General features: G+C 38.4%; 1 protein-coding gene across 1 annotated transcript in view; it reads left to right on the plus strand.

Annotated features, from left to right (window-relative positions):
• Nucleotides 1–23,763, plus strand: part of LOC124722063 (protein FRG1 homolog) — a 38,997-nt gene extending 15,234 nt beyond the window's left edge. Inside the window, exons 4-6 of the mRNA XM_047247259.1 lie at nt 7,058–7,224; nt 9,315–9,514; nt 23,296–23,763. Coding sequence (XP_047103215.1) covers nt 7,058–7,224; nt 9,315–9,514; nt 23,296–23,443 — 515 coding nt within the window. The 3' untranslated portion in view covers nt 23,444–23,763. The remainder of the gene's footprint in view (nt 1–7,057; nt 7,225–9,314; nt 9,515–23,295) is intronic.
• The last annotated feature ends 1,505 nt before the right edge of the window (nt 23,764–25,268 follow it).

Genomic DNA, 25,268 nt, shown 5'->3' on the forward strand with positions numbered 1-25,268 from the left:
TTGGTCAGCAGGGCTAACTGGACACTGTTCAGCCAGCTGGCTGTGTTTGAACATGCGCCAGCATCCAGGAATGGGTGGACCATATCACACAAGTGATCCATCCTATCGCTGACTTATACATCCCAAAGTCCTCAGTTCATCTCCGAAGGCAACCTGTGCCTTCGTGGATGGATGAGTGCCACTCCACCATTCTAAAGAGGCGTGCGGCTCTTCGACGATTTAAAAGCTGCCCTGCGGCAGACAACCTTTGTAGCCTTTCGAGCTGTGAGAGCAAATGCCCGACTTGTGATTAAAGAGAGCAAGAAACGATCATGGCAAGCATTTCTGGTCTCCATCAACCGTTCCACTTATTCTACGAAAGTATGGGAAGCCATCAGGAGGATTTTTGGTAAGCGCAGTCGCTCACCAATAGCTGCAGTGCTGACATGAGGATGTCTCCAAACAGCACCTGGAGACATTGCTCAGATGCTGGCAGAGACCTTTGCACAAACTACTGCAAATTCCAGTCAGGATCTGGCATTTCGTTGCTACCATGCGACTGCACAGAGGAGCAAATTGGACTTTGGTTCCAACGATTCCGAAAGTTACAACTCTCCCTTCTCCATGTGGGAGTTGGAATCAGCCCTGTCTGAGGCTCGTGACACGGTACCTGGTCACGACTAGATCCGGTACTGCATCATTAGACATTTGCCAGTAGCTTTGAAAAAACTCCTCCTTAAATGTTTTAATCTTATATGGCAGACAGGTCATTTCCCCAACTTTTGGAGAGAGGCAGTTTTGATACCTCTTCTCAAGCCTGGAAAGGACCGCATGTCTCCCAGTAGTTTTTGGAGTATTGCTTTAATGAGCTGTGTAGGAAAGACCCTGGAGCAAATGATTAACTGGCGTCTGGTCTGGCTATTATAGACCAGACAACTCCTTCGCCACACTCAGTGTGGATTCTGCAGATTTCAGACCACTGTTGACAACCTGACTCTGCTCGAGGTGGCTACTCAGCAGTCTTTCCTACGTAGAAATCACTGCATTGGAATATTATTCGATATCAGTAAGGCATACAATACTGCTTGGCTACAGTGTATTCTCACTCAACTGCATCAATGGGGCTTTCATGACCATCTCCCCATCTTCATTCAGTCCTTCCTGTCTCAGCACTATCTTAGGACCTGAGTTGGTGACTCGCTGTCAGATTGTTTCGAGCAGGAGAATGGTGTCCCTCAGGGCAGTGTTTTAAGTGGTACCCTCTTTGACATAGCCATCAATAGTATCACGTCTACAGTATGGAGTCCAGTACAGTGCTCCTTATTTGTAGACGATTTTACTGTTTTCCGTTCCTCTTCCAGTGTTGCATCAGCAAGCCGTCAGTTGCAACTTATTGTGCGGCAGTTAGAGGAGTGGGCTGCAAAGACGGGTTTCCAGTTTTCTGCAGGTGTGTGTGTGTGTGTGTGTGTGTGTGTGTGTGTGTGTGTGTGTTTGTTCATTTTAATCATTCTCGTCGTATTTTTCATTTGCCTGCCTTGTGTATGAGGGACACCATCCTAAGTTTTAGAGATTCAGTGCGGTTTCTGGGCCTCATTTTTGACTCCCAATTGTCGTGGTTGCTGCACCTGCAACATCTGAAAGCCAGAACCCTGCAGGCACTGAATATCTCAAAAGTGCCTTAGTCACAGGTCTTGGGGAGCGGACAGGACGCGTCTCTCCCAGTTTTATAGGGCTTTCGTGTGTTATCGGCTGGACTACAGGTCACAGTGTATGGATCAGCGCTGGTCTTCATATTTGAAGATCATTGATGCTGTCCACCATGAGGGGCTTCGGCTGGCCACGAGTGCTTATCGGATCAGTCCCACACCCAGCCTCTGTGCTGAGGCACGGGAACTGCCACTTACCATCCGGCGGCAGCTCCTCCTGGTGCGCCAAGTGTGTAAGTTTCTTGCAGCTCCAACTTCATCCACTACCCAATTTTTTGCTCATCTGCCCGTGGACTGTCTTTTTTCCCCACTGTCCCTGAGCCACATTGCCATTCAGGATCTGCGTGTTATGTGTGCTGAAGTCACTCGGTGTGGAGCCCGTACAGCCCCAAATCCAGGGTTTTAACTGCCTGCCACCCTGGTTACTGGAGAGTCCCAGAATGATTTTAGATTTGGTTCGGTACAAGAGAGATTGCACTCCTGCTTCTGTTTTTAATGCAACATTTTCTGCCATTTTATCTGAGCACCACAACTATGTAGTAGTTTTTATGGATGGGTCAAAACGGGGGGATTTTGTTGGTTGCTCTGTTGTTTTTCCAGATCGTGTCCTCAAGGTCTGATCGCCTCCAGCGTTTACTCTCTTTGATGCAGAATTATCTGCGATCTTGTGGGCACAGAAGCAAATGAGACACTCTTCCCATCCTAAATTTCTTGTCTGTTCTGATTCACTCAGTGCCCTTCACTCATTGCAACGTTTGCATCCAGCAGTTAAAATAGTCCACACCATCCAGGATGCCCTCCTCCAACTACGACGACGGGGGAAGGAGGTGACTTTCTGCTGGATTCCAGGGCACATCAGCATTGCTCGGAATGAAAGGGAAGATCTTGCAGCCAAGGAGGTGTGTCTCAATCCACAAGTATTTCAGTGTGCCATCCCCCTGCACGCTCTCACCTTGCTGGTGGGGGCCTCTTGAGTCTTGCGTCAGTGGGAAGATGAGTGGCTGGAAGTGACTGACAATAAGCTCTGTTTAGTCAAGCCCACAACATGTGTTTGCTCTACTTCCTTCCAGCCACATACACGGGACGAGGTTCTCCTCACTCGTCTTCGGATAGGCCACAGTCCTACGACACATGGCTTCTTGCTCCAATGAAAGGACCATCCAATGTGTAGTGGTTGTGGCATCCAGGTCACTGTGCGCCACGTTTTATTGGATTGCATTTTATTTTCTGACCAGGGGGCTGCAGTTGACTTGCCGGCGGAGCTGCTATCTCTTTTAGGTAATAATCAGACAAATACGACTAGAATTTTAAAGTTCTGTGACTTGTCCAAAGTTTTTACCAAGATTTTAGGGAGAGGGTTTCAATTTGCTCACAGGGTGACTGGCTAGCCCACATTTTACGTAAATGGCCAGCCAGTGACAATTTCCTGTGGCGTCCTTGAAACTCCTTTCTTGTTTCACTTACGTTTTGTTCTCTTGTACAGCAATTTTCATCTTTTCCTGCTTTCTTTGCATGTATGCTCCCTTTTACAAATGTTGTCCACGTTTGTTTCTTTTAATGTGTGTCAGGGCGCTGATAATCTCAGTGCTCAGTGCCCGTAAGACCCAACACGCACGCGCACACACACACACACACACACACACACACACACACACATACACAGAGGAACAGCTAGGATTTGTAGTTTCCGAAATAATGGGTGACAAGACTCTGTTTGCTGTGCAATACACATGTATTGGGAAATTTTCTTTTGCAGTTTCAGTATTCGAGATACATTACTTGAACTTTCCCAGAAATTTATCCCTAGCTAATGACAGAATCAAAATAACTATGATAAGCAATTTTTCCTGTACTCAGGTCAGTAGAATTTGGTAGTATTTTCACTGAAAATGCTTAACTGCTTAGTCTATTTGACAGGAGGTCAATATATGTATTCCAGCTTAAGTTCTTGTCCACGTTTAGTCCCAGGAATTTGACCATGTCATCTTCTTTCATAAGTTGATTGTCATTTAGAATAATAATTCACTGCATCTGAGGTGACAGTTACCGCTTGTTTTCTGTTGTGTAAGTCTAATGTTTGCCAATTTAGAGCATTGTCCTTAATCTTGTATTTGTCTAATTTGTAGATAAGCAAGTCATGGTTCATGGAGTCAAATGCTTTTGTGAGATCACAGAGGATACCTGCAATTTAACTCCTCTGATCCAGTGATTTGCATATGTTTTCGATAAAGTTATTCATTGCACCCAGACTGTTTTTCCCTGGTAGAAATCCTAACTGGTTGCTTATAATAAGTTTTTGATCTGGTTTGCAGATACTTTATCTTGCCCTTTTGACAGGACTGGAAGAACAAAAATAGGGTAATAGTTTCCCATGTCTTCCCTCGACCCTTTCTTGAAGGGAGGTCTGACTTTGGCATACTCCAAACCATCGGGTAAGCATCCCTGTTGAAAAGACTGGTTGAATATTTTAGTTAGGGGAGGTGCTATTGTGCCACACACTGTTTTAATCACCCCCCCTCCCCCATTTTCCACATCCTTTGTTGTGACTTTTTTTAAATCTATAAGATGTTCAGCTTTGTGATGGAATCCAATGGGATTTACTTTAGTTTGATACTTCGCTACATCAACATCTTATGAAGAATTCATTTAAACACACTTTAATATTAGATATTTCATTACTACTAACTCTTAACACCTAACAGACCACACTGCTTTTGTTTTACTTTTATGTCGTACAATGAACTTCTTGTTTGCCACTTTTATAAATATAGATTTATAATGACACACATACTCAGTAAAATGTGTGTTTTTATTATATTTAGGTTCATTATAGAGTTTCCTCTTCTTGGCACTAGCAATTTTTATATCCTTACATATCCATTTAAGTTTATTAGTCATTTTGTTGTATGTGTATTTTCCAACCTTTTTCTGAAACATTTATGGATGGATAGTATCATCTGATTATTATTTTACATTTCTTTCTTTATATATTGTAGATAATCACCAAGATTATCTAGTGTTCTGGTTCTGTATTTGTCTTTTGACATTACAGAGTCCTTTCCTGAAATGCTTTTGTTATTCAGCCTATCATTTCAGTATATGTCCCATTCTGGATTTGATATTTTGGTCCTTTTTTTTTTTTTTTTTTTTTTTTTCTACATGTGTCCTGTTACAAGTATTATGTGCACATTGTTCCCTTTGATGAGTGACAGTACCTCTGGACCACAAAAGTGAGGTTAGCGGCTTTTACTACTTCATCCAGCTGCTGAAAGGTGCTGAGAATGGCTTCTGAACCCAGGCGACTGCGTCCATCATTGGTGCCAACATAAACTACAACTTGTAGTCAGCTTCACCCACTGTGTTTAGTTGGTGCTGGCAGAAACTATTTCCTTATGGGGCCTCATCAACTGCCTTCGGGCTCCCAGTGACAAGCAGTCCCTCTCTATATTCAGACCAAATGAGATGACACAGTTGTAAGACATTGGATTCACTTTAAGGAAGACAGTGGTTCATGTCCTCATCTGCCTGTCCAGAGTTAGGATCCGGATCCGGGGTTTCCCTAAATAATTTAAGACAAGTGCTGGGATGTTTCCTTTGAAAAGGATATGGCCTATTACCTTCCCAATCATTCCCCCATATGAACTTGGGCACTGTCTCTAATGACCTAGTTGTTGATTAGATGTTGAAACCTCAATATTCCTTCCTTTTTTCTGTATGAATGTGATGGCATGAGAGGTGCAGGGGCCATCACCCCAGAGGTCCCATTGCTGCCACAGCCCTCAGCAGCATCTTGAACCTTTTCAGTGGTAGTCACCACACATCCTGACTGTTACCAATTTTGCCTGCAGTGCTAGTATCAGACAAAAATGATGTATGTAAAATATGCAGATACTTAGGAAAATTAAAAAACAAAACTCAATGCTGATAAATGAACAGTTGCACTGCTCATATCCACATAGACAAAAGTAATAAAATGACTAAACTAAATACTTTATACAAACCCAGTACTGCTACTATCGCTGCTGCTGCTGCTGCTACTACTACTACTACTACTACTACTGCTGCTGCTGCTGCTGTCAACACTATCAACTGTTGTTCTGTAGTCAGCAACTTGAGTGCCACTGCAGTTCCTTTTCAAACAAGCACTCAAGCCACTGTAATTTTTGTTTGTTAGTGCCTTGTTACTATTGTTAATGGGACAGTAGAACGAAAGAGACCCACTGTAAATTTTCAACAATAGATACTTGAATAGTAGTAGTAACAATGGACAAGGTTACATTTAAATGTATTATTTTATTATCTACAACAACCTTCAGATACAATTTTTATTCAATTATTATGAAGTTCAAGACAACAGAGGAGTTGCCTAAGTCAAAAGTTAAATGAAGTCATTGGATACGACAAGGACTAAATATATGTTTAGTCTCTTTGTTTGGATACTAAGAAACACAGTCGATATAGTAAGTATACTATAGAGAATGCTACTGTATCAATGGCAGTAGTTATGAAATAAATGATGTAGTGAAATAAAATCCCAGCATTAGCCTAATGGCCATGAATAATGACAGAGAATGTAGAGGTGGCAAATTGTGGAAGGGTTGATGCTATGGGGCTGACTTGAAGTGTTGGAGGTGGACAGTGCACTGATATGAAACCGGTAAAGCCCCCACTTCGAGTCCCTCTTTTGCATGCTATTATGATCTGTTAGGAAGTTTCCTTAGCTCCCCTAAATCACTCAGGGTGAGTGCCTGGATGGTTCCTCACATGAAGCTACGGCTAGTTATTTCCAATTACTTTACTGACCTAGAATACCTTTGATGATCTAGCTACCAACTGGCTATTAAGCTCTAAACATACTTGCTTTGTTTGTGATATTGCTGTCCAGAATAAAGTATCAGTGACGTATGGATTCTGATTCAAGTGTTCTGGTAGAGAGTACTACAAAAGCATACCTTCAGTGTCACAACACTTACACTGCTAAAAAGCCGACATTTTTGTGGGCTGTTAACGTAATTGTATTAGTGAAACTTGAATTGTTTATTCACGTCACTCATAGCAAATTCTTTTATAAATTTTATTATTCTCTGATTGTTCTATAATAATTTTGGAATTTTTCACAAATGTGAGTGTATGTTCAATCTGATTCCCCAAAGTATATACTCAATCTGACTCCCCAAAGTGATGTTATTGTATCTACTGTTGTGAAGTATTCATGTGTTTAATCATATCCATTGCTTTTTAAGGAATCAGCTGTGTTACGAAGGCAGTAGTTGAAACAGTTATTTTGAGTGATTGACATTTACGATAAAGTTAACTTATTTTTACTGCTTAATTCAAAACCTGTTTAGTGTTAAAAGAAAATTTATTTGTAGGTGAAGGTCCAGCTCCAGAAGAAATTCTGTCTGCTCTTATAATTGATGACACAAAAATTGCTTTAAAATCAGGCTATGGCAAATATCTAACTGCCTGTAAAGATGGAAAAGTGACTGGACGATCAGCTGCATGCGGACCTATGGAGCAGTGGGAACCAATTTTTCAGGTGCTGTGTAACGTAATGGACAAATCTCATTACATAAATATGCTGAATTATTAAGAATACATTGACACGCAAACAAAAATTTACACTGAACAGCCAAAACATTATAACCACTGACCACCATGACATTGGATCCCACATGGTAGCAATGTGGGCACATGACGTGGTAACAAAAGTACGTAAGCAGAGTGGACATGGATGGGGATGACCATTGCGAAGATATGGGCTGCAAATGGGGAAACCCATTGAGATAAGCAGCTTTGACAAAGGGCATATTATTATTACTCAGAGCCTGTGACTGAGTCTCTCAAAATCGGTGAAGCTGGTCGAATGTTCACATACTACTGTTGTGAGCATTTACAGAAACAGGTAGAAGAAAAGTGAAACTACCACTAGGCACTAAATGGTTGGATGTCCAAAACTCTTCACTGAATGTGGGGTTCGGAGGCTTGTCTGCTCTGTGAAGTAGGAGAGATGGTGATCTGTGGTATCTCTACCGAAAGAGTATAATGCTGATGCACACGCAACTGTTTTGGAGCACACTGTTCATTGTATATTGTTGAACAGACTGTGTTCACATGTTGAACCATCATCATCATCAGTTAAGATTGCAGTGGTTGTGGGACCATTGGGATTCGACAGTCTATCAGTGAAAACGTCAGCTCTTTGAGTGAATCACATTTTTGCTACACTAGGTCACTAGTCATCTCCACAAATGCCTCGAAACGTGAAGAGTGTCATGTACGCAGGCTGGTGGAGTCAGTAATATGCTGCAGGAGACATTTTCTTGCTTTTGCATGGGACCTGTGATAATAATCAAGACAGCGATGTCATCTTTTAGCAGGTACAATTATCTGTGTCTTGGAGCCAGAATCGTGCCACAGTAGTTTGTGGAGCATTATAGTGAACTCACATTGATGTCTCGGCAACCATATTCACCTGATGTAAATACTGGAGAACCTATCCATGTCGCTATCAGGCACCATCACTGCGTATGCAAATCAGCGGCCCATTATTTATGCAAATTACATGACCTGTGTGTACACATCTAAGGCCACATACTTCCACAAACCTACCAACGAACTGTTGGATCCCTGATATGCAGAATCATTTATGTATTTTGTTCCGAAGATGGACAAACAAGCTATTAAGCAGATGGTCATAATGTTTTTGCTCATCGGTATATAATTTACTTTATAATTTGGGACAACACTTTCACCATCTCCTACAATTTACTTTTGGACAGTTCCTGCTTGTTAAATCCCAAGCAAATTTTCAGTGTTATTAAGTGTTTTATTAAGAATCAATTTGTTAAGACTTCCTACAAATACTCTGAAAGAACTGAGAGAAATATATATTTCATCACATACAAATTCAAAAATTGCCTTTAAATTTAGATTTCTTCACCTCTTTTTCTGTAAGGCTGTTAGTTAGTAATGTTCTCTCTCTTTTCATAAGAGAATTCAGTAAGGTCAGAACTTACATGTCAAAGTGTTAATGTAAACAGATGTATAATTTGTTTGATGAAATCTCTAGCATTAGAATAATTCATAAATGCTTCTCTTTGAAGAAAGTAGCTTTTTATAATAACTGTTGATTTTAATGTTTCACAAAAGACAAAATTCTTCTATCAGTTTAGAACAGAATGAACAATGACAGTTGAAGTAAAGATAAATTTCACTAGTTTTCCATGGCACAGTTAAGAGGGTGTGTCTTGTGAAAGAAAGAAAAAAATGAAATCAACATTATGTATTTATTTGCGATTGTGGGACATAAGTAAGTCAGACTAGAACACCAAACATTACAGAAGAAAGACTAAAAATTTAATTAGCTCTGAATGTGATTGCAATAATAAATTGCTCATAAAAAAATGCAGATAATGTTCATGATGAACATGGTATTGGATTAAGTAAACTTAGTATCTGTGTCACAGCAGTGATGAAAAGATAATTTTCCCCCTTTTATAATATTAATGTCTGTAGCCATTACATGCTTTGTCAATAAGTTTACGGTCTTTGTAGTTAATATGAATGTGTAAGATACTAATATGCACCATGAACTTAATCATGCTCATACAATTCTTATATTTGTAGGATGGAAAGACAGCACTTCTTGGGTATTCTGGTTGCTTTATGAGTGTATCAGAGGATGACATGCTCATGGCTGTGAATCGTGTTGTTGGGCCTAATGAAGTTTTGCAAATTCGTTCTTGTGCAGTCCAAGAAGCTCCAAAAACTTCAAGTTTGCCTGCAGAAGAGGAAGGAAATGTTAAACAAGTAGAAATCAATTTTGTGTAAGTGAACTTATAAGAAATATCTCATATGCCACTTTTCCAGTCAGGGGAGCTCATTATTATTCAGATTATAATAAACATGGTTATCTCGGAAAAAATTAGACACTTATCAATTATTTAAGATTGTTGTTGTTTTGGTCTTCAGTCTTGAGACTGGTTTGATGCAGCTCTCCATGCTACTGTATCCTGTGCAAGCTTCTTCATCTCCCAGTACCTACTGCAAACTACATCCTTCGAAATTTGCTTAGTGTATTCATCTCTTGGTCTCCCTCTATGATTTTTACCCTCCACGCTGTCCTCCAATACTAAATTGGTAATCCCTTGATGCCTCAGAACATGTCCTACCAACTGATCCCTTCTTCTAGTCAAGTTGTGCCACAAACTCATCATCTCCCCAATTCTATTCAACACCTCATTAGTTATGTGATCTACCCATCTAATCTTCCGCATTTTTCTGTAGCACCTCATTTCGAAAGCTTCTATTCTCTTCTTGTCCAAACTATTTATCGTCCATGTTTCACTTCCATACATGACTACACTCCATACAAATACTTTCAGAAACGACTTTCCTTACACTTAAATATATACTCATTGTTAACAAATTTCTCTTCTTCAGAAACACTTTCCTTCCCATTGCCACTCTACATTTTATATCCTCTCTACTTTGACCATCATCAGTTATTTTGCTCCTCAAATAGCAAAACTCCTTTACGACTTTAAGTGTCTCATTTCCTAATCTAATTCCCTCAGCATCACCTGACTTAATTCGATTACATTTCATTGTCCTCATTTTGCTTTTGTTGCTGTTCATCTTATATCCTCCTTTCAAGACACTGCCCATTCCGTTCAACTGCTCTTCCAAGTCCTTTGCTGTCTGTGACAGAATTACAATGTCATTGGCGAACTTCAAAGTTTTTATTTCTTCTCCATGGATTTTAATACCTACTCTGAGTTTTTCTTTTGTTTCCTTTACTGCTTGCTCAATATACAGATTGAGTAACATCGGGGAGAGGCTACAACCCTGTCTCACTCCTTTCCAAACCACTGCTTCACTTTCATGTCCCTCGACTCTTGTAACTGCCATCTGGTTTCTGTACAAATTGTAAATAGCCTTTCACTCCCTGTATTTTACCCCTGCCACCTTCAGAATTTGAAAGAGAGTATTCCAGTCAACATTGTCAAAAGCTTTCTCTAAGTCTACAAATACTATAAACGTAGGTTTGCCTTTCCTTAATCTATCTTCTAAGATAAGTCGTAGGGTCAGTATTGACTCACGTGTTCCAATATTTCTATGGAATCCAAACTGATCTTCCCTGAGGTCAGCTTCTACCAGTTTTTCCATTTGTCTGTAAAGAATTCGTGTTAGTATTTTGCAGCTGTGACTTATTAAACTGATAGTTTGTTAATTTCCACATCTGTCAACACCTGCTTTCTGTGGGTTTGGCATTATTATATTCTTCTTGAAGTCTGAGGGTATTTCGCCTGTCTCATACATCTTGCTCACAAGATGGTAGAGTTTTGTCAGGACTAGCTGTTCCAAGGCTGTCAGTAGTTCCAATGGAATGTTGTCTACTCTCAGGGCCCTGTTTCGACTCAGGTCTTTCAGTGTTCCATCAAACTCTTCACGCAGTATCACATCTCCAATTTCATCTTCATCTAAATCCTTTTCCATTTCCATAATATTGTCCTCAAGTACATTGCCCTTGTATAGACCCTCTATATACTCCTTCCACGTTTCTGCTTTCCCTTCTTTGCTCAGAACTGGGTTTCCATCTGAGCTCTTGATATGCATACGAGTGGTTCTCTTTCCTCCAAAGGTCTCTTTAATTTTCCTGTAGGCAGTATCTATCTTACCCCTAGTCAGATAAGCCTCTACATCCTTGCATTTTTCCTCTAGCCATCCCTGCTTACACATTTTGCACTTCCTGTCGATCTCATTTTTGAGACATTTGTATTCCTTTTTGCCTGCTTCATTTACTGCATTTTTATATTTTCTCCTGTGATCAATTAAATTCAATATTTCTTCTGTTACCCAAGGATTTCTACTAGCCCTCGCCTTTTTAGCTATTTGATCCTCTGCTGCCTTCACTACTTCATCCCTCAAAGCTACCCATTCTTCTTCTACTGTATTTCTTTCCCCCATTCCTGTCAATTGTTACCTTATGCTCTTCCTGAAACTCTGTACAACCTCTGGTTTAGTCAGTTTATCCAGGTCCCATCTCCTTAAATTCCCACCTTTTTGCAGTTTTTTCAGTTTTAATCTACAGTTCATGACCAATAGATTGTGGTCAGAGTCCACATCTGCCCCTGGAAATGTCTTACAATTTAAAACCTGGTTCCTAAATCTCTGTCTTACCATTATATAATCTATCTGATACCTTTTAGTATCTCCAGGCTTCTTCTATGTATACAACCTTCTTTCATGATTCTTGAGCCAAGTGTTAGCTATGATTAAGTTATGCTCTGTGCAAAATTTTACCAGGCGGCTTGTTTCATTTCTTACCCCCAATCCATATTCACCTACTACGTTTCCTTCTCTCCTTTTTCCTACAATCGAATTCCAGTCACCCATGACTAGTAAATTCTAGTCTCTCTTCACTATCTTAGTAATTTCTTTTGTCTCATCATACATTTCATCAATTTCTTCGTCATCTGCAGAGCTAGTTGGCATATAAACTTGTACTGCTGTAGTAGGCGTGGGCTTCATGTGTATCTAGGCCACAATAATGTGCTCACTATGCTGTTTGTAGTAGCTTACCCGCACTCCTATTTTTTATTCATTATTAAACCTGCTCCTGCATTATCCCTATTTGATTTTGTATTTATAGTCCTGTATTCACCTGATCAAAAGTCTTGTTCCTCCAGCCACCGAACTTCACTAATTCCCACCATATCTAACTTTAACGTATCCATTTCCCTTTTTAAATTTTCTAACCTCCCTGCCCAATTACGGGATCTGTCATTCTACGCTCCGATCCGTAGAACGCCAGTTTTCTTTCTCATGATGACAACGTCCTCTTGAGTAGTCCCTGCCTGGAGATCGGAATGGGGGACTATTTTACCTCCGGAATATTTTACCTAAGAGGATGCAATCATCATTTAACCATACAGTAAAGCTGCATGCCCTCGGGAAAAATTGCAGCAGTAGTTTCCCCTTGCTTTCAGCCGTTCGCAGTACCAGTACAGCAAGGTCGTTTTGGTTAGTGTTACAAAGCCAGATCAGTCAGTCATCCAGACTGTTGACCCTACAGCTACTGAAAAGACTGTTGCCCCTCTTCAGGAACCACATGTTTGTCTGGCCTCTCAACAGATACGCCTCCGTTGTGGTTGCGCCACCTATGGTACGGCTATCTTCGAAGGTTGCTGAATGATTCATGTTCTTATGTTTTGTATAGTAGTCACATACAAAGGCAGGTTAGTCACCTAACACATGTTATGGGCTCTGTGCTGTCTGGAGTTCTGCAGCCACATTGCTTGGATTTTCAGGAGAAAGTAGTGTTTTGATATGCCCTCACATCATATGACATAGGCCATTGAACAAAACCTTTGGACAACCAGATTTTCCTAAAGTCTGACAGTTATTCTTTTGAATTAAGGTTAGCAGTAACTTAACTGACTTGGTACTGTTATTGTGACACTGTTTTAAGTTCCTGCCAATAATTTCGAGTTCAGCTACAGTGATGCTGTACAGTATGTTTGTCTACCATGACTGAATGGAATACTGTAAAGTTTCCATGCCTGCTTTAATTTTTAACCTGTTCAACTATGCCACTCACTTCTGCCAGATGTCACACTGTGAAGTTTCCAGCTTCTGCTCAGGATTTACCAAATGGTGTGTCACAAAGATTTACTGTGTGGCATGGTCTACAGAGAATGTCACAATAATGTGTTCTATCCAGAAGCCTAAACTTTGTAACACTTAGTGAAATAGTACATAATTGCCAATTTGTAGATGGCTATGATTGAAAATTGATTTTTTTTCTTTATTTGTTTTATCTGCCAACAGTCACTGGTTTTGTGTTTACAATTACCAGTTTTAGTGGTGCAATCATCAGGATGTAAAGTGTTCATATTTGTAGCTGATTCACACTTTAGTTAGGGCATGAAATATACTTATTTCTTCTGAGATGTAGATGATGTATTGCAAAAACCATCTGGAATTGCCAATATTTGTCTTTCATGTAAAACTTATTATGGGAATACAGTGGAATCTCATTGCCATGTTTTTGAAAGGACCACAGATTTTGAACGTGATAAGTGGGAAACGTTCTATGGAAAAATACCTAATTTGGTAATTATTCGACTTTTTTGTCAGTGAAAAAGTGGAATTAAGGGTGCCATCTTTGGCGTAATATGGTATAACATCACAAGTCCTGACAAGCTATGTCAATACATTATGTTCAAGATGTGCACTTTTTGAGATCAAATTTGGAGTATCAAACCCAGAAAATCTCAAAATTGCGTGTTAGTACATAAAAAGCAAAAATGTATTAAACTTGGCTACATTGGCTAAATCCAATACATCTGATGTGTACACTTCTACCATCAGCCAACTGTAATGCAAGAGTCATGTGATGTGAGAGCAATAACCTCTTGCATCCAAAATGCGAACCTGGTATGTGAAATTGAAAAAATAAAATTATACTAAAAATAACATATAGTGTGTAGTCCTGCCTTCACAAACTTTTGAAAAACATATCAATAGTTGACTGTTTCTTTTGTCCTGATTTTAATATTATACTGCCCATCTGAGTTAACATGTTCATCGCTTCTTTGTTGACTTCCAAACTCAGAAACATAATGCTTAACTGTGTCCACTGCTTCAGCAGTTTTTGACATTGTAGGAATCAATATAGGTTCTGGTTCATCCTTGTCTTCACTTTCTTCTTGTTTTTATGTCATCTGTTCCTGTAAGACTTCATCAGTTGTTATGGTTTGAAAGACAGCATCACCTTCCTGACAGTCACTATATTCATCGAAACTAAGGCAGTAAGAGTTTTCTTCTTGCCCTATTATTTGTTGCCATTGTTCAGCAGCAATTACTTCATTTGGTACTGTTATGTCTTCTGTGGGTATCTGATGAAAGCCAATCTTCTTGAAGCAGTTTGAGATTGTGCTTTTCTGCATGGAATCCCTGGCACTTCTCGCAAATTTCATCATAGAATGAAGACAAGCTGGCCTCTTCTGTACACGAATGTTCCTTTATTTTTGAGTAAGCATTTTATTATGCCTTCTTCAAGTGGCTGAAGGTGACTAGTACAGTGGGGAGGGAAAAACACTGAATTTTTACTATGTAAATATGACATTTCTTGGGGATGCACTGCACATTGGTCAGTAAGCAGGGTGATTTTCCTATTTCAAATGCCTAACCTTGCATCCTAGGCACACAGTAATTGTTTGAATATATTTGTCATTACCCATGCATTTACATTACACGCATATTGACATGGAAATGTCTGCACATTTTTGAAGCATCTTGGACACTTCACCTTTCCAATTAGTCGTGGCATGATCTATTCTGTTCCACTTTCATTAGAACATAATAAATCAGTTAGCCTCTCTTATTAAATTTTCCGCTATGGTACGTTTCTCCTCTGAACTTAAGAGTTTTGTCATGCAGAAGGTGAAAAAATAAACCTGTTTCATTTGAATTAAAAACACCATAGAGACTGTACTTTCCTATGATTGGTGGAAGAATATTTTTCCATGACTGAACAGTGTCAATGTTCACGCTTCAGCCTCACTTTGAACAAATGTATACCTAAGTTATGTGTGTTCTTAAAACTTTCGTTCCAACAGTTGGATACTTTGAAATCTTTGAGGCCCAACTCTTGTGTCAAATATATTGCTTTCATTTTTGTTTGCAGTTTCCTGTTTCCAAACATACTGTTTCAATTATTCTTTGTTTACTTAGTGGTGTAATTAATGTTGATGAGGAGTGTTCAGTTTTTATGCAGTATAAACACGCTTCATGTAAGAGTTTTTGTCCATTTCCTGATTAATATTCCACTTTCCTTCATTTGTTAACTGTCTCTTGTTTGGCCCCCACCTAAGTCGGAAGTCGTCAGAGCTACTGCCAACCTATGTGGTTATTTCTATTGTAGCAGTCGATCAGTATGGCGTGCAAAGTTGCTGGCACTGAATAGCATTGTCTCCCTGCACATTTCTGCACCACACAGCTGCAAATTTCCTACTTCCACCACTCTCATGACTCTTGGCAGCAAAAGTTGCAATGGCCAAACAGTACCAATACTGCCAAATTTGAATGCACAAAGCAGAGAGGGAGAACACACAAATGAGTCAGTTTAACATACATTTAATGCCCTTTCGGCTGGGACTTCCAAAAATTGACATAATATGTGGGAAAATGTGGTAATGAGGGATGTACTAATGAGATTCCACTGTATAGGTCCAAGTCAAGATAGCCAGACCATCAGAATACAGGGAGTTTTGTCTCAGTTTATGCCCAGATTTGTATACTGCTGTATTGCCATAGGTCATGTGATCTGACATCTGAGATATTGCCTTTGTTTTATATTGTGTGAATACATCAAATTATTATTATTTTATCGACATTTTATACATGATTGATGGAACTTGGGACTTAAAAAAAGGTGTTGTTTTTTGATATCATAAAATTTTCTGTTGCAAACAATGGTTCTTATTTAATTTGTTTTTCATGAGTTGCATTTTTGATGACAACTCCCATTTTCACTCGTCTTTTGTTGCATTATGATGAATTAAATGAGTGGCTTGATGTGTGTGAACTGGTGAATCATTCTGGAACTTTCACTGTTACACAAGCAAGTGAAAATTTGTCATTATTGACACTTCTGCTTCTGCAGATATTGTGAAGGAAAATTTATTTCACATTTCCAATGATAACCTACTGTTTGTTTGCATTGCAACAAGGTTTTCTGTATAATGCAGCAATTTACACACTTCAGGGTCATATTTAACTCATCAAAATGTAACAAAAAAACGCACTTGGAAGTGTAAATTCTTTCCTGGAATGCATCAGATGCCAGATAAAGAAAGTAAATAAACTAAATAAAAATGTAAAATAAAAAAACTGGTCAAATGTTTTGTTTAATGATTTGACTAAAAATATAAAATAGACAGGAGAAACATTTGATGTGTATTTGAATGCTGCTTGTGAGATCATGTACAAAAAATAAGATTACATTGTCTACATAATTCACTAGATAAATGTCCTCTGGTACCATTCGTAATTCTAAGATACTGAGTCCATTGTTGAGCTTCGAATTCTCAATCGGCACCTCATATGCTGTACATGATCCTGAGCATCATTCAAAGGCGCATCAAATGTTTCTTTAATCTTTTTTATATTCTAGTTTTGGACAAATCATTTCACAAAACTTTTGACAGGCTTGTTTTCCAATTTTTTTGTTTCACAATTATTTTTATTGACAGTTCAGTATCACAACAATGTAAATTTTTATGTACCAAGCTGGTGGGCCTTGAAAAGATGAAGTTTTTGATCCTTCATTTACATAGCTAGCAGGCAGCAGTTGTTTGTCTAATAGTTAAACTTTCCCTTAAATCACTAAGTTTTTCTTAATTATCATGACTACTTTCAAACAATTAACCATTGTTTCTTCTTCTAGTCAAGACCTCATGCTAGACAATTTCGTACTCCATTAGTCCATTTCCAACTTTTCATTTAATTGTGAAAAGTCAGACAAAAATTCATCATGTAGTGTGTAGGGAGTCTCGTTTTTGCTCCACTCAAATAGTTGACCAGAAATGTGTTACAGCATCAAATCTTCAATGGAAGGTGGAGTTGAGTGGTTGATTAAACAAGACTGAAAATGTTAATAATGTTTAGAACAATGTGTACTCCATTGTAGCTAACTAGTACAGAAAAACACACACACACACACACACACACACACACACACACACACACACACACACACAGAGAGAAAAAAAGAACATGCATGCATTTGTTAGCTTTACATCTTTCATTGTTTATTTTCTACCCAGGACTTTCGATTATCATATTAGGAGCAAGTATTTTGATATTAAGGAGGAATCTTCATCACTTCTTAGTTTTCTTTAATACAGAATTTGCATCCATGACAGTTTTGTGTAGTTATGAGCAGAAATGCAGAAAACTTCCTGTTCAACTGAAACTCAAAATTATCCACAGTGTCAAAGACAATCATAATGTTAAACTCGCCATCAAAGGATCCTCTTTGTATGCTACATTGTAAAATAATTAGGCTTTTCCAAATGTTGATGCTAAAGTTCATTCTGTATTGAAAATGAAACAAAAATTTGTATGTCATCATTCAAAGATTTAGAACCTTCTTTGTAATATGGCCTCATGGAATGAGAAGTGAGGACATTGTTATATGCAAAAATGTATTGTGAGAGAAAGTGTGAGAAGTGGCACTGAAAATTGTGATTCGACATAGACATCAAACACCTGGTTTGGCCTGTTAAAAAAGAAGTGATAAATTCAGGTGAGGGAACTGAGGCTGAAGAATACTGAAGAACAATATTTTGATGCATCTGATTCGAGGATATAAGGCAAACATTTTCAACTTTGGTGATACTGGCATCTTTTTTTCAATTTTCTCTCCTCAGTAACATACTCTGCCCACGTAAAGCACACATTTCTGTGAGTTGAGCAGGCCCCATACCAAATCTGCTTCGTAGATTAAAAACGGGGGCTGTTGCACTGGCCGACCTGGATGCAGTTTTCTGCATCCACCAAGGAAAATGCAAGGCTGGTTCCCACTTCTGGCCTCTGATATACAGTGTGCAAACACTTTGAAAAATGCTGTCATGTTTGAACATGCAATTGCACTATATGCGTCTGGAACAGGTATACAGATTCATCCCCTGGGTGGGGGGGTTGAGCTGTCAGTAGCTTTAAACAGGATGCATATGCCCCAGGAACTCCAGGGAAAAAACTGGGAATTTTTTCATCCAGCAGAAAACCGGGAAAAATTTGGGAATTTTTCATTGTTTTCAGTTAAATTTTTGTAATTTTGATTGGTAACAACTGATATCATAACAAAGACTTTTACTTTAGCCCTCTACTGCAGAATAATAGTGCAACAATAAAACATGAACTAGAGAGAAATACCGATTTAAGACTTAAGTTGTAAAGAAAATGTGTCATTTACAACAACAAAACACAGTGCGCACATAAGCATATGCCAGCAGCGAAATGTGTCAAAGGCTTTAGGACTAAGGCTGTTCAGTACTTCGTAACAACAAACTGCTTTCGATGAGCGTGGGATCACATCTTTTTAAATTAGGTTCATTGTAGCAGTTGCTGGTGGACTCAAGTGCATGCACACAGCTGAAACCATGTATGACCAGCACCTTGTCCTGCCTCTGGCTACTTGAAGTGTAGCTGTTAGATGTATAAGCAATAGCTGCAAGCAGCTAAATGCTACCTGGAAAAGCTCCCAGATTCGCGCATGTGCAGAGCTGTAGTGGGGAGTAATCTTCACGTGACCTGTGTTTACATTTTGTGATTTTGCTGTTCTCTTTTGTTTACAGCTCTCACGTCAAATGAAAACAAAACAGATTTCTGTGGCTGTAAGCTATCAAATGAACTAAAATACATTCACATAATCATGGAAGATTAAAATGTCTAATTACTTTCAGTTTTCTGATTTTATTTTATTTCCATGTTACTGGCAAGCAAGCATTAATCACTTAGTAGAACAATGAAGCTATTTTTGTCAGTTTGCTAAAGAAATTTGGAGTTTATTCTTTTCTGCAGAGACGCTCAGTTTATTTGAAACAAAGTGTTTCATTCCACACTATTACTAGTGTTAACTGTTCGCTGAGTTTAAAGTGCACGTTTTCATCTTCTTGCCATAATAAAGAAGCAAACATGAGATAATGCAGTGATGGTACTCCAAAAAAGTTGGCTCCCCGAAAACTGCACTGAAAAGCTTTAGAGAATTTTACATACCTGCCTTCTGTTAAACGCAGCTTACATGTTGCGGTGCATCAAAGGTCTTTCCAAAATGCTTTATTTTGTTGCTGGGTTATATTTTGTATAGTGCCTGTGTATAAAACATTTATGATTCAGGGGATTGATAAGTTTTACAATTCTGAAGGAAAGTATGGTATCACTTAATGCAGAGAAATTCTATTTTCACCTGTGAAAAACTATATTTTTAACAGTGAATTCTGGGAATAATCCGGGAACATTCTTTTTCCTTGTTGGCCTATACCCCTGTTAAAATGTGTTTGGGAGTGGCAACTTCATCATAATAATAGCCTATGTAAAGGTATGGTTGGTTCACCATGAAATCGGGGAAGTACCATACCAATCATAACCTGGTATTGGCTAGATGAAAGTGCACATGAAACCAAAGTATGTGAAAGAATCAAATACAGAGTAAGGAAAATGGACAGTGCTGCTCTGTGTTGATATGACTGTAATTAAAAGTTGATACCATTAATAATTGGAGATTTTAAAACCTAGAAATACTGCCAAAGACATTAATGACTGAAGAAATTTTTGATGAGATTATTTAGCAGTTTAAATGTCAAGATTGATGCATAGGAAGAAATATTGTTTTCATTACTGAAAGATGCCTTTCATGTCTCAAGACAGCCTCATTTCTTAGGAACACAAATTTTGTCTTTTTCATGATAACTGAACAAATCTCCTCCAGCCCAGGGCTTGGACATAATTAATTCTGTGAAATCAAAATATGAAATTACTGTTGTGGATAGGTGAATGTCGTTCCTTGGGAGAATGATGACAATAAAAATGAACATTTTACGGCTATGCAACAGGTTTCATAATATTCTGAATGCCTATGTTTAATTTTTTTTTTTCAAACATTATCGTTGGTTGCATGTCATTTGAGGAAAGTAGAAAGTCATCACAGATGATGTAGCTCAAGAAACCTTTTGGGATTTTTTTTCTTGTGTTTTTTTACACCTCAGATGGATGTAATTAAGCTGTGTGATGTTCATATAAAGGAACAAGCTGAAATAGGTGCTGGTGAAAGGTGTAACCCAGAAGAAAAATTTTCTCTGCCAGCAGAAAATCTTTTGATGTTAGAAATTAAACCATTGTTTGTACAATTACAAACTCAAACAGCTGTTTCAAGGCATTTGTGACATTAGTTCAGGTGTCTTACATCAAACAGTGACATGCAAGTTCAGTCAGATATTGCTGATTCCATACATTTTTATGTTTTTGTCATTGACCTGCCATCCTATATTTAGAAGTTTTCGCACACGAAGAAGAAGTTAGCATTTTTTGAAGGTTATCTTGACACCTTTGGTCCATTAAGGTTGGGACATATTTTGAGCTCAAAGTCAAGCACATGAGTCAGCTAGCCTTTATATCCTGATGATGATGATGATAATGCAGCTGTTATGTCTGAACTAAAGATCAACAATTTATCAGTGAATTTGCTACAACTTAGTTCAACATTTTTGCCCCCCCTCCCCCAAGCAGGAGTCTTGAATTCACAAGAGTTTTAAAAGTCATTGTAATGTCTGATTTACTTAATTGTTATGCAAGAAATTTGTAGTTTGTTTCCAGTGTGGGTGGCTTATATCATGTTTGTAAATTGGCAGTTACCAACAATTTTCTGGTCTGTAAGTTTACCCTTTAAATTAACTCTGCAGTTGCGAACTAAACAATACAATAATGTTGAATTTTAGTTTTGTGAGGTTGCTCACTACTAGGTGAGCATGTGAAAGAGTGGTGATTTGTGCATGTGTAGTTTGATTATTTTTTCCTGTGCAGTTGTATAAAAACATTTTCATTTTGCTTTCAAGTACTCAGCGTGTGTCAGTTAACCTTGTTGGGAAAACTCAGCGAATCTTTACAGTTATTTTGCTGTATTTCTATATAGAATTAATAAGAATGCTAAGTATCAAAGAACTGTATTTTCTGATAGTTCCATTGCTTTGAGACACCAATATAAACTTTATCAGTATATTAGAAAATGATCCATATATTGGAGATTCTCTTCATACCGATAAACTTCCTGAGGCTGTTGTTTCACTAGTGGTTCATTAAGAACTTGAACTCATTACTGGTGCAGTATTTTCTTTTTTGGTCACCATCATAATGATATTAATCATATCTGTCAAAGATAATCAGAAAATTCAGGATTGACTATCATCACATATCTCAGAATAAATAGGAAGTCGTTCTGATAAGGGGAAGTTCATGACCTCAGCACTGCACAAAAATGTGCTCAAAATGTAAATCACTCATCCAAGAAACAGTGGTATGAGCCATTTGCGTACAAAATGTGGGTGTTGTCTGCTACTGCCATCTGAAGAGCCTATTAATGTGTGATTCCCGGTCAAGCCACAAACATGATATTCTATTGGATGACATTTTTTTGAACAAGGATTTTGCATGCAAAATATTGTCAACATAGACAACAAAATATTACCAACATCTTGATATATACTTCTGTAGGCAATAAAAACGCTAGATGAGGTGTTGATTTAAGACTACAGTGCAAAAGCCACAAATAAAGCTACACAGTCATCATTTAACCATAAGACACATCAACTCTCTGCACTGAAGTACAAGTCTTTGTTACAGTATGCTTGACAAAAGACAGATTATGACATTGACGTATCACTGACATCATTTTTGAAAATGTAATTAGTGTAATGTTTGCAATTGAACTGCTTGAATGCAGAAGTGGGGTATTGAATACAAAGAAATTGCTTTAGTCAGGTGTGCATATTGTTCTCTGCAATTTTGCTGTGACTACTTCATTGAAATTCCACTTTGAAGACTGAACAGCTGTGCAACACTATCATGTTAGTAAAAAATGTTAGTTGTTCAAACAGCATAATTATTTTTAAGCTAAGGAAAATATAGCAGTGAGCCACAACATTGATTTTTTTTAATTGATCCTGTTATATCAGTAGTTTGTTTTTCCTATTACCGAAATTCCTCTCTTAATCCTTGAACAGGTGATCATTCAAATGTCTCTCATATTAAACTGCACAGTTCTACATGTGATTGACTCATACTGCTGTTTTTGGGATGAGAAATTTATACTCTAGCCATGTTTTCATGTGTGGTTTTGAGCATTTGTGGCCATGCACTTCCTTTGTGAGCTGCAGATCTACTTATAAAAACCACACAAATATGCTCTTAATGTTGCAGCCCATTTAGGCCAAATAGTTATTTTGATGGTGGGAGTTGGAGGGGGGAATGGGGGACAGGAGGGGAGATGGTTTGGGAAGGATGTGCCTGTGTGGAACATGTATTTGCTTCATGAGATGTGACACTGGGGGCGGGGGAGAAGGCCACCATGAAAAACACTGGAACACTGGGGAAAATAGTACAGATGAGGGGGGGGGGGAGGGGGAGAGGGAGAGAGAGAGAGAGAGAGAGAGAGAGAGAGAGAGAGAGAGAGAGAGAGAGAGAGAGAGTTACAGAAGCTGATCTGGGGAAGAGTATGAAAATAATGGAGGAGGAATAAGAGGCTTTTGCAGAGCAGGTAGTGAAATGTAGTGAGAACAGGAAGGGGTCAAGAGGGAGGTGGAGAACAGGAACTAGCTGATGTTGGGATAGGTGACCAGGGCATGCAGGAATGAAATTTAAAAATTCATTCTACTTTTACATTATAGTAAATAATCATATTAAAAACAGCAGAGTACATTTTAGCTGTCATACATTTAGGTTTGTCATTAAAAGATAACTCTCAGTAGCAACATATGTGCTAATGAACGTTATACATTTATAGATCTTCAGTTATGCTTGAATTTCTCTCTCTTTTGGTACACAGGAAAAAATTCCAGAAGTTTCAAGATAAAAAACTGCGCCTAAATCCAGGTGATTATAAGGAAGTAAAAAAAGCCAGAAAAGAAGGAACCCTTCATGGAGTGCTGCTTGACCGCCGAGCAAAGATGAAGTCGGATCGATATTGTAAATGATTGGGATGTAGTATGCAGATTGCTAATAAATCTGTTTCATTGATAAAACTGTTGAGTGATGCAATCTGTGTGTGCCGTACTGACGATCTACGACTGGTTTTCCAGCTGATTCCTGAAAATATCCATTGTTCATTAGTTTTATTTCTTGTATGTGTTAACAGTTCTTTATATTTAGTGGAAATTGTATGTGTAAATGTCAGTAGATTATTTTCACAGTCACATTATATAATATTTCACTTGTACATTTTTCATTATGTGATGAATTTTGTAAAAGATCTCTACAAAAATAGTAAAAGTAAAATAAAATACAGCCACATTCATTTATTGTCTTCTGAAGCTACTGACCATATGTAAGAATTCCAAATAATAACTGATAAATTTCCATGCAGAGGTATCTCATATAAATTTATTTTGGATCACTTACACTTTTCTTTTATGCCTTTCATTGTGAATAAATAAAATTTCAACAAATCATCTGTAGCATAAAGAAATTTGATGCTCTAGTGATGCTGTTTGTCCTAGTACACTCATGATTCCTAATAATTACAGCTAGCTGAGCAACTTCAAAGTTGTTTACTTTTTCGTAGGTTAATAATGATATTCTTTAGCTATAATTGCCTACAGCCAGTTTTTGCTGTTGGCAAGTGAGGTGCTCTCAGCCCTTGTAAGGCCAATTGAGGAGCTGCTTGATTTAGAAGTAGCAGCTCTGGCCACAAAAGCTGACAACAGCCAGTAGAATGGTGTGCTGACCACATGCCCCTCCATATCCGCATCCAGCTATGGCTATCTGCTGAGGATGAGACGGTGATAAATGTTTAGATACAAATCTGCTTGCCCCATTGGTACTCCTGTTTTCAACCCCCCCCCACCCCCACCCCCGCCACATACATCATGTAAAAACATTTGTTCTATATTTGTTTACTTTCAATAGCATAATAACCTCAGTGGGCACAATATAATGATATTAAGCGAATTAAAAACAAAATGCTGAATTTTATATAAATCATCATATGACTGATTTCACTTTTAGTGTAGTAATGGTTGTGCATTAAATATTTTCAAAATAAAGAAGAATGTCAGCATTTTGTCACACAAGGAAGTTTCAACTGATGAGCGAATAGATGTTTCCAGGTTGAAAAGGTGTGTGTGTGTGTGTGTGTGTGTGTGTGTGTGTGTGTGTGTGCGCGTGCGTGCGTGCGTGCGCGCGCGCGGATTGGGGGGGGGGGGGTAACTGAGATTGCACGGGATCTTCATGAGGTGGATATCGTAAATGAAGACATCCAGGATTCTGATCTAATTGAGAAGAAACTTGGAACACGCAAACATTTCCAAGAAAAACTAAAGTTTAAAATGGGAAGATGTGAATCGAAGACAGAAAGAAAGAAAGGAAGGAAGAAGGCACACAAAAAAGAATAAAAGAGTACTGTGTGCAAATTAAAGTTCAAAGAAACAAACAATTGATGAAATAAAATGGTCTATAGCTGGCCAACATAAAAGTGGTAGTATGAAGAAAGATGGCTGGTAACCATTCAGAAGCAACATTGAGTGATGTGTCTGCCAGCACATGCCCCACAGCTTGACTGTGGAACACTGTATGCTGAAAAGCGTGAAATTTTGACACTGCTGCCCAGATCAAGAGGCCGGTACAAACTTTTGTAATGAATGATATGTTCTTAAAGTGATGTTGCCCATTGACGCAAAATAGATGATAGCTGACAATCTCTGGGGTATATACCAGTTCTATCTATATTAATACCACTTGAGTCCTAATAATAAAAATTCTCAATTGTTTTGGTGTACTGTGAAGCATCAATAATGACCAACC

This window comes from Schistocerca piceifrons, chromosome X (genome assembly GCF_021461385.2).
Source record: "Schistocerca piceifrons isolate TAMUIC-IGC-003096 chromosome X, iqSchPice1.1, whole genome shotgun sequence".
Classification (NCBI taxonomy): domain Eukaryota; kingdom Metazoa; phylum Arthropoda; class Insecta; order Orthoptera; family Acrididae; genus Schistocerca; species Schistocerca piceifrons.